General features: G+C 38.5%; 1 protein-coding gene across 1 annotated transcript; it reads right to left on the bottom strand.

Moving 5' to 3' along the window:
• Window positions 1-4646: 4646 nt before the first annotated feature.
• Window positions 4647-5597, bottom strand: LOC127079439 (uncharacterized). Its single transcript, XM_051019818.1, has one exon. It carries the CDS (start codon window positions 5595-5597, stop codon window positions 4647-4649), a length of 951 nt encoding a protein of 316 aa, XP_050875775.1.
• Window positions 5598-11208: the final 5611 nt, after the last annotated feature.

Raw genomic sequence — 11208 nt, 5'->3', positions numbered from 1 at the left:
TTGTACCCGTCCAAACTTTTTTCATCTTGAACTCAATTGTGCTCAAGAATTCTAAGGTGATGCGCTCATAGGTTGGCGCTTCACAATGCATAAACTCAAGCATTCCTAGAACATGGAACATCTTATCCAAATCTTTAGACAAACCTAATTAAAATAAAGTATCAGAGCAAAGGTACCTTGTCGGAGTGATTTTCCGTTTGACTTGAGATGCGTACCTCCGTTCATGCTCCGGGTTGTCAAAATGATATCATGTGAATTCGGATGATGGATTGTCCGTTTCCGTGGACGGGATGATTCCGCATCTGCTTGCTTCCCTTTGGAGATTCTTTTCAGCGGCATTTTTGCTTCCTGTAACACAATTTATCACCCCAAAAAAAGTATGGAAAACGGAAAAAGATTATCGTAGCTTTGTAGAGGATGGCGAGTAGAGAAACTTTCTTGAAGGGTGTCGGCAATTTGGACAGAGTAAGGTGCTAAAGTTGGGAGCTTTAAGGTAGTTTGGTTATGGAGGAAGGTTAAGAAAATGTGAGGAAAGAGAAGGATGATGTGAAAATGAGAGACAGAGAGAGAGAGAGAGAGAGAGAGAGAGAAAGAAAATCAGATTTTATTGGTAGATTAAGGGTAAAATGTGTTTAAGTGGTGAAAATTTCGGATGGGGTCCACAAAAACACAAAAACACAAAAAGACAAAATTTGAAAAATATGGTTGTTGGGCCTGACACGGGTCGTGTTAGCTGACACGGGCGGCCGTGTCAGGACACTGTAATTTGAGGCTCCTCCCAGTAGAGCTGACATGGGCCGTGTCAGCTGACACGGGCGGCCGTGTCAGCCTACTGTAAGAAAAGGTTTTTCCTTGCTTGCCTGACACGGGCCGTGTCAGGTGACACGGGCACCCGTGTCAGGGCCCTATTTTTTCAAAATTTTCCGATTTCCACTGTTTTTGGTTATATCCCTGTTCTTCTTGTATCCGACAATCTTATATGAGTTTAACTCAACCCTTCTCTTCTGAACTACGCGATGTAACCGTGAACCTACGAATAAACTTGTAAACACACCAAACATGGAAATAGTTAGATAAAAACCGCGTGGGTTACCTCCCACGAAGCGTTGCATTTAACGTCGCATGGCTCGACGGTCGTCTCCCTCATCCTTGAAGACGAACATTATCAATCAAACCACCTTCTTATCCCTGATAGTAGTGCTTCAACCTTTGTCCATTTACCTTGAAGGTATCCCCATTATTTGGATTTTTCAGTTCGATAGCTCCATGGAGAAACACTCTGTGAACCACAAACAGACCCGACCACCTGAATTTCAACTTTCCTGAAAAAAGCTTTAATTTGGAAAACACATCTTTGAGGTTCTCCGAAAGTTGTTTCAACTCCGTTCCTTTCTTAGGCTCTTTGCCCTCCTTACTAGAGTGAGCTAGGCGTAAATCCTCCCACCAATGTGGTCGAGATCCTTTCCACGGGGTTTGTGCATCCAGCAAGGCTAGCATTTAGGGGTCCCCGTTAAGCTCTTCTTTATCACTATCGGAATTGGACAAACTCAACCCTCTTTCCAAATGTGACGGTGGTGCATTCAAAGGGCTATCATATGTCGTCACCTGATTCAGAACCTCTATAGTGTGACTGGTACATATATCATCTTTGTCTTTCATGGTGTTTCAAACATTGATTTTCAATTCCTCATCATAAACTTTCAACGTCATGGTTCCTTCTTCTATGTTGATTAAACACCTTCCCGTCTCTAAAAATGGTCTCCCCAAAATGAGAGGGTGTAAGACCCCAATTTTGACCCTAAGATCCCTCATGGCATCATAACATTGCATTTGCATTGCCTCAAGGATCTTTAGCATCTTGGTTCCCTTTGCCTTTGGGTGGGACTCCTTGTGATTGGTTTGAGATCACCAAGCATGCTTGAATTATACATCATTGTTTCTCTTATTTTTGTTTACTAACCAAAAGCATAAAAATGTGTCACTAACATCTTTTGTTTGAAGCTTGAGTATCATCCAAGACACTTTGTGGGTTCTATTTAGATGATCAGTCAACACAAGGGAATGGCTTGAGATACTTCCAACAGGTTCAAATGGGGTCTATTCGTCAGTCAAAACGTTAATCTTGAAGGAGCAAAAGTTTGTTCATGAGCTGTCATGCTCGCTAGGCGAAGCCCACGTGTTTAAAAAAAAATTAAAAAAAAAATTAAAAAAAACGAAAATAAATAAATAAATAAAAGTTAAATAAATAAATAAAATATAACAGAAAAATTTTGGACTTGGGCCTCTCTCATTTGAGCCCACAGGTCCACAAAATCAGGTTATAAATTCAGAGTTTCAGTGAAACAAAATTCATTCCATTCCTATTCAATTCCCATTCCATTCCTATTCCATTCCTATTCCATTCTCATTCCATTCTTATTCCATTCCTATTCCATTCCTATTACCCTGGCAGGAAAAAGATAGTGAGAGAAGAGCTAACAGAGTTCAGAGCAACCTCCAGAGACTGAAGGGAACTCATCGGCAAAGAACCAATTCCCTCTCATATAAACCCTCAGATTGCTTTGCAAACCCAACCGGGCAATTCAATTTCATTGATCTCTCCAGTCAGGTTTGCCTTATTCCCATTACTTTATGCCTTTAATTTGAATGCTCTGAATGTATGAGGTATTATGGGTGAATTTGATACCCTTTTGATGCATGTGTTTGACAAGAGGTTTATGTCTCCTACCCTTGGTTGCTTTTTGTGGGCTTTTTGTGAATTTTAATGGCATGATTCATGTGGTTACATTTTGATTTAGGGGCAACTCTTGGTTACCCTATCTTGTTTCTCTAACCTGTTTGTTGAGTTTTGTTTTGTGAGGGCTCATATGACTCTTGCGGAGATGGTTTGCCGGGTGTTCCACTTTATTTGTGGGATACCACCTGGAGGTTCATTCCGATTACCTGTACTGACTCACTTTCTTTGATGGTGTTAGCTTGGAAGGATCTCAGGATTTTTTTGTTCCATTAATATTTGTTACTTCGGATCTTTATCCGTGTGGTACTTTTACATTTTCCCGTATTTTTACCGCTTTCTTAGCTGGAAGACCTCGATAGGAGGCAATGTTTTGTGTGTTTACTTTATGCAGGTTCCTTCGCCTAGGACTTCCCTTTTGTCTGAGCGTTCCTAAAACGCATTCATTGATTTTTCTTCTCCATAGAACACGTTTACTCCTTCTACTACAGGCGAGTAAGTCTCCAAAGGTCGAGCATCCGGTAGATTGCGTAGTAACGTCGTTCGCCCCAAATCCAAACCCTTAACCCCGTAGTTAGTCGAACTACGTTTTGCTCTGATTTTCATCCCCGATGAGATACATAGGCATAAGACGCGACGTCTTAGCGAGCACACTTCCCTTTAACCCATAGGTAGCCGAGCTACGAAGACTCTGATTCTCAGATTCAGATGAGATACGTATGCAGTGGATGCGACATCTGTGCGAGTCATTTCCTTTTGACCCTTCTTTTAGTAAGTAGTACATTAGATAAACATACACGCTTTTCTCATCCCTTCAATCATGTTTGCACAAATAAATTTTCACAAAAAACAACAACCTTTGCAACAAATATGAAAAGGGCTCCCTTAGAGTACTAAGGATGTTTTGGGTGCCTAATACCTTCCCATTGCATAACCAACCCCCTTACCCAGATCTCTGACATTTTTACTAGTTTTTGATTCGATAAAACTTTTAGGTTTTTGTTCGCTTTCTAACCATTCCTTTGGATAAATAGAAGTGCGGTGGCGACTCGACTTGTATGATTTACCTTGGATTTAGTCAATATCTCTAATGGTAACGAATACCCCGCTACAGAGGGATCTCTTCATCTTCCGGCATTTCAAGAATTACAAAATCCATCGGGAAAACAAACTTATCAATATTCACCAAAACATCTTCAACAATGCTATACGGTTTCTTGACCGAATGATCGAAGAATTGTAGTGTCATCCTGGTATCTTGCACAACCCCTATACCAAGCTTCTTGTAAATGGATAATGGAATGAGACTCACACTAGCTCCCAGATTAATAAGAGCTTTGTTGAACGACCTATCTCCAATAGTACATGGGATGGTGAGAGCTCCTCGATCTTTCCTCTTTATCGGAATCTTCATACCCTACAAAATAGCACTATAAGTTTCGGTTAGAATAATTAGGTTAGTGTCGGTGGTCCACCTCTTTGAAATGGTATCCTTCATGAACTTGGCATAAGTAGGCATATGTTCAAGTGCCTCAAACAAAGGAATGTTAATATCCAGCTTCTTGAACAACTCTAAGAATGTTTCAAAGTTTTTCTCATGTTGTCATTTTTTCTTGGTTCTAGTAGGGAAGGGAAGCTTAACAACCGGCTTAAGCTCCATGATTGTTTCTTTTACAACAGGTTTCGATGCTACCACTTCTTCCCTAACAACTTCATTTTCTTTGATCTCAAGGTCCACTTCGATCAATTTGTCTTCCTCTTCATCCATTTCCTCGACAACTTCATCCGATTTACCACTTCTTATTGTCACAGCGCTCACATTATGATGCTCTCTAGGATTGGGCACAGTTTCACTAGGTAGAGCACCTTGTGCTTGAGAACTAGATGCTAATTGATGAGCGATTTGACCCATCTAGACTTCAAGATTTTTTATGGATGTTGTGGTGAATTTCTGATAGTTCCGGGTTTCTTCTTGAAATTGAACATGACGAGCTACCATTCTTTCAACAACAATCTCCCAATCAGCTTTCTTAGGGGCTTGTTGCCGTTGTTGTTGATATTGAGTTTGGTACTGACCATGTTGAGGAGCGGTTCCTTTTTGGTCTTTCCATGAGAAGTTGGGATTATTCTTCCAACCCGGATTGTACGTGTTGGAATAAGGACTATTCTGCTTCAAAATTTTGATTTCCTCCACTTGTTGAGGAGTTGTAAAACAATAGACAGTTTGGTGCGGACCACTATAAATTTTACAACAGACAGTAGGAACAGGTTGGACCTGTACCACCTGTTTGGTACCTATATTGATCGCCTTTAGCTTCTTCTCAACTTCAGCAGCTATATTATCGTCAATACGGATTTCAGTAGTTTCCACCTTTAAATCTATAACCCCTTCTGGTTTTCTTTGACACCTATCGTACAACTCCATGTGCTCATTAGCAGTAATAGCTTCAATGATCTTCTTGATACCGGTGGCTATTGAAAAATTTGTGGAACCACCGGCTGCAGTATCAATCAGTTGTTTGGTCTTTATTTTTAGACCATTCACAAACATCTGCATCTGTTCAGTAGCATCCATATTATGAGTTGGGCAAGCTACTAGGACTCTCTTGAATATCTTGTAAGCGTCTCCCAAAGTTTCCCCGTCCTTCTGCTTAAAATTCAGAATTTCATACCTCTTCCGCAGAAAAACCGATGTTGGAAAATACTCATTCAGGAAGGCTTTTTCCATTTCTTCCCAAGATGTGATGCTACCGGCAGGTAAATAATAAAACCAATCTTCAGCTTCTTCCACTAAGGTAAACGGGAACATTCTCAACTTCTTGGCTTCTTTAGTGTGACCATCAATTTTCAGAGTGTTACTCATGGTCAAAAACCTCTACAAATGCTTGTTTGCATCTTCATTCACTTTTCCAGTAAAATGCTTCCTTTCAAGCTAATTAATGGTACTCGGGTGTAGTTGGAAATTAGCCACGTTCACTGGTTGGTTGACAATAGTTAATCTGTCGGTTTATGCATTGGCACCTCCGTAGTCTCCCAATAGTCTTTCTGGTGGCGGTGGAACATCAGCCATAATTTTGATCTCTCTATCAAAACCTGAATTTGAGCTTGAATGGACGGAAAGTTTTTCTTCGTCTGATTCCAATCTGGCTAATCGAGCTTGTTTGAGTCTTGCCCGCAAGGTTCTCTCGATTTCTGTGTGAAAAGGAAAATAAGTTGAGGCCTTACCTCACATACAAATATCAGACACAGATTAGTTGACATAATCGAAATAAAATATTCAAAATAACGGAAAATAAATTTTAGTTGCAGAGCAACAAAATTTCAATTGAGATAATTCTAAACTTATATTTGGCAATCACCGGCAACGACGCCAAAAACTTGATCGGAAAAATAGCAAGTGTACTATTTTTGCCTATGTAGTAATAAGAGGGATGTTTCCCAAAGATCGATCTCGAGGATTGTGCAACAATATAAGAGTAAACAGTCACTCAATTGAACAAAAGTAAGAGTTTGGGTTTGGTAAAATTCACTGTAAGGAAAAATAAAACAAATAAATATTTTCACAGATTAATATCATATGCCAAGGAGGGTGTATAAAAACTCCTGTAATGACCCTTGAGTGTATATCTCCTTAATACTGAAAATTGTTTCAATTACCGGATCTTAAGATTATTTCCCCCTAAGACCTCGGAGGGAAACCTTTGGTATTCAATCTAACCTCTAAGTCCTTAGGTGATTATGATGAAACAAAGCGTTTTAATTTAACAAGAATAAACCGATAACCATAGGGTATCCCTAGTCCTAGGTGATATCTATTATGGTTTCACTGTATAAAAACCTTAACAATTGCAATCCTACTAATCGTTAACCATACATCAATCTTAATTTTTCTGATAAAGAAAGCATTACGCAAATCACACAGTGAAATTGATAACAAATAACATATATTAACGAAAATCTAACATCAGAGTCATTACATGATCAATTCAGGGACACCCCTGGCATTGGGGGGTTTAGCCTATCATATTATTCAAATCAGATACAAGATAAAATTGAGACATTACAAAAATTTCAGAATTTCGTTGATCTTCAATCGCGTCCGCTCTTGAAGGATCTTCGTTCTTCTTCGCTTTCCACTACAGCAAAAGTAAATAGTTCCTAATGACAATTTTTTTGTGTACCAAGTCCCTCTCTCCATATTTAAATCTCCTGTAAATAGTTCCTGAATGTAAGACCCCAATTTTGTCCCTAAGATCCCTCATGGCATCATAGCATTGCATTGCATAGCCTCAAGGATCATTGAGCATCTTGGCTCCTTTTCCCTTTGGGTGGGACCTCCTTGTGAGTGATTTAAGATCACCAAGCATGCTTGAATTTTATATCATTTCTTTTCTCATTTTTTTTACTAACCAAAAAGCACAAAAATATGTCATTTACATCTTTGTTTGCAGCTTAAGCAATCACCGGGTCATCTGAGGACCAAAAAGTCAACTGTGCAGTCAGCTGAGGGCTATGAGGTGGGGAAATGAGTTGATACACCTCAATCATGTTCAATCAAGGCCTATTCATCATTTTAAACATCCATCTTGAAGATTCAAAGGTCATGGAAAAAGTTACTAAAAATGGAAAATGACCTGTAATTCAAAGTTTCCAAATTTGGCAAGTTTTTGGTTCACATTCAACTTGACTTGTCAATATCAAAGAAGTCTCAAATGGATTTTTGGTGAACATGAAAGTTGTAGATCTTTGTCTCCCCTTTCCAAAAAGTCCTAAATCAAGTCCATATGATGAATGGTTGGAGAGTTATGGTCATTTGATCACAAGGTGTGCATGGAAATTCAAAATGGCCTAACTTTTGATACAAAGCTCCAATTTGGTCCATTCTTTTTGCAAAATGATTCTCATGTCCAAGACTTCTCAAATTAAGCTTTACAATGCATGGGAGAGGCTTGTATGCTCATCATTTCTCATGTGTTCATTTTGGAGGAAATTTCCATAATTCAAATTTGGCTTATGATACAAGCAAAATACAAATTCCATCATGACCATAGGATGCTTTTAAGTGAATTCAAGCCTTGCATGGGACTGTTCACGTGTAGCATGGCCATAATGAGCTCATTTTGCATTTTTGCAAATGGCTTCAAATCTCCTTAATCATGATTAGCATTTGGCTAATTTGGTTTTCAGCATCATTAGCAGGGCATATAAATACCAAACCCTAACCATAATCAAGGGATAACAGAATTTTCAGATCCAAATTTCAAAGTTCCCTCCATTTTTTCTCTCTCTTCGATTTGCATTTTTCTTCACACAATTCTTCAAGATTCTTGCAGATTATTGATCCTGGTGTTTCACTGAGCAAGATTCACCATCTGTTTGTTGCAATTGAGCCATAATTCAAGCTGTTCAAGAGCACTCTCATGTTGATGGAAGTTTGAAATTGAGGTAGATCCAAGCGTTTTCAACTGATTCTCTTTGCACAAAGCTTCAAGGCAAGGTCAAAGGAAGGAATCTGGAGCTTTTGAGAGCTTGAGCACGTGTTAACAGAGAACTGCACTTCAAGGTGATTCAAAATTCATCATCTCTTTTTGCTGTTTTCTTGATATAGATGTGTAGATCTTGACTAGTGGAGCATGTAGATGTGTTCAGATTTTGATTTGGCTTAGAATTGAGCATGTATGATGAAATATACGTTTTGATCTCAATAATGTTTTGCTTCGATCCGTGAAATATAGGAAGAGTTAGATAAAAGTGATATCATATTTGGATTCCTTGTGAGAGGACGGTTCGAACGGTACCGGTTTTATTAATTTCTGGAAATTTTTAGTTGTCGCCGCCGCCGGAGTTGGCCGGGGAAGACGACCGGAGCTACAACTCCGGCGTCTGGTTATTCCTAGGGTTTGCGCCATGTGGCTTCCACGTGTGCCTTACGTGTGTGTATGATTGGTTGTATTTGCTTTGACCAGCCACGTGTGTACCTTGACTGCTGATTAAGCTGGTGACTAGATTTAATGAAACGCATCGTTCCATTTATGATGTGTTGGCTTCCATGTGTGCCTTACGTGTGTGTATGATTGGTTGTGAATGCTTTGACTTTGCCACGCATGTGTTTGACCGCTGATGTGTATGCTGATGTATTTTAATGAAGTGATGTGTTTTGGTCTTTCAAATGAGGACCGTTGATCATGATTGCACGCCACATCCAATGGTCCTGATATTTTTTGAATTTATTCAAATGTTTGAATTTCCCTCCATTGTTATTTGTTTATTTCATTTGTTTGGCTATTTTACAAAAATCATAAAAAATAGAAAAATGATCCAAATTAACTCCAAATTTTTTTCATAATTTTGTTTTGATGTCTAGTTTTTTATAGTGTTAATTTCATGATTTGTTTGTGTCTGGTTTTTGATTTTGGAATTTTTGAATTGATGTGATGCTTATTTGATATGTTGTGTTCAATGCTTTGTGAAATCTTCATCTTTGAGCCATTTGATCCAATTTTTTGTGTGCTCAATATTCATTCATGATGTGAATTTTTGGTCACTGGTTTGGAATTTTTCTCATATGCTATCATCACTTTTGACACATGGAGATGTATGTGACAATTTGTGTCACATTTTTGGCATTGAATTGTTGCATTTTTATTCATCTAGCATTTGAAACTTTCTGGATTTGATCTTTTTCATATTGTTTGTTCATGACATGAGAAACTTGCATAAAAAATATCAAAGCCATTGCATGAATTTCTGTTTTGATTTGGATTTTCTAATTTTGAAGTCCATTTTGTGCACATTTGTTTGTCATTACATGGCATGAACCATTTGAAGCATTTGCTTATTGAATTGATGCTGGTCCTTTTGAGGACATTTTATTGATTGTTTGAATATGCATTATGTAAAAGATTGGGTTCTGTTTTGATCATTTGGTTTGATTTTGAACTTAGTCTTTGTACTAGTGTTTTGTACATAAACTAATTGTGCTTTGTGTTTCAGGTTTGGACATTTAGCATTGATGGTTGGATTTGTTCTCACTTAGTGAGATGCAAATGCCTTTGAGTACTAACTATTGTTGTTTTGTAGGTTTCAATTGATGTGATGAGCTCATTTGAGTGCTTAAGCATTGTTCATTGAGTTGTGTAACTGATGAATGGTTTCACTGTTGTCTGTTGATGATTATGACTGAATTACTGATTGTTTAGCTTTTGTACAGGTACCTTAGTTGCTTGCTTGCTTTTGCTTTTGCTTAAGCCTTGGATTATGGTTGATACACCACTTAGGTAGTTATCTTCTTACTTCATGTAGTCTGGAAGCCCTGTCACCTTTTTGGCAGGCATTTTGCTGGCAAGTCCTCCTTAAGAGGCTTTGTTTGTGTTTGTTTAACATTGTGCCAAAGACCTCCAAGATGAGGCATGTGCTACTTGATAAGACCTCCAAGAGAGGCAATTGACGGATAAAAGGGATTAGTAGCCAATCCCCCGTTATTCAGTGAGTCGTTCATTATACTCGTACTACATGCTGATGCTTCTGAACATGTACCCAAGATCTTTGTCTAGAGTCTGTCAAGTGGAATAGGGTCCCTCTTTCTGGATCCCCACGATTTCTTTATCATGAGCTCACCCTGGCCAGGGTTAAGAGCATGAGGTCTCATCCTTTCTTCCATTTTTGATCAGCTTCACCCTAACTCTCAATGTTAGTGGTTAAGAGCTCCAGATTACACTTACAGTTTGGCTTGTTTGTCGAGGTTGATATGACCCCTCTTGACTAAAGCCCACCCATTGTTTGAGCCTCTTGTATGTACATAGTGTGTGATGCTTGTTCACTTCTTGTGTGTGTGTTTGTGCTAACTTTTCGTTTTTAGCTTAATTGAAAGATCATTACCATGTTCATCTTTGTGAGATACAAGACACATTGAGGATCTCTTATGAGACTTGTTTGATTGCTTATACCTTGTGATTGCTTATTCCAAAGGATGGTATCTACTTGGATCATCTATGGTCTCAAGAGAGGAACTCCTAGTGTGGTTTCATTCCATATCCCTCACCTTTTGTTTCACTTAGGACTTAGCCTTCCTTTTTTCTCTAACCCAAACCAAAACTTTTTGTGCAAACATTGACATTATTTTCAAAATTAGAAACCTAGGCCATATGCCTTTGATTTTTCAAACTCTTTTCACTAATACTCATTGTAAATGAACTCTAATTCATACTTTGACCTCATTTTGTGAATACTTCTAATTGGTAAATTCAACTCACTTCAAGTGATTTTTATGGTTCCATATGTCCACTTTATTAATCAAATTTTCCATAACCTTTAGCTATTATCTTTGTGGTAGATATAATACTCACCTCATCCTTAGTGAGTGGACAATGAGTCTTCCATGCTTATTATAGGGTTAACCCCTCACTAGCGTGTTGAAGCTATCCTCACATGGTGGATTTGTGGTTTTAGGTTGAGTTTTCTCCCTTTGATAACGA

This window comes from Lathyrus oleraceus, chromosome 5, assembly GCF_024323335.1.
Source record: "Lathyrus oleraceus cultivar Zhongwan6 chromosome 5, CAAS_Psat_ZW6_1.0, whole genome shotgun sequence".
Taxonomy (NCBI): domain Eukaryota; kingdom Viridiplantae; phylum Streptophyta; class Magnoliopsida; order Fabales; family Fabaceae; genus Lathyrus; species Lathyrus oleraceus.
Note: the sequence above shows the minus strand (reverse complement) of the source record. Positions and strands in the feature narration are given on the sequence as shown.

Bases quoted from the DNA above. Each gene is read 5' to 3' on its own strand.
- LOC127079439 (XM_051019818.1), bottom strand. From the start codon at position 5,597: ATGAGTAACACTCTGAAAATTGATGGTCACACTAAAGAAGCCAAGAAG.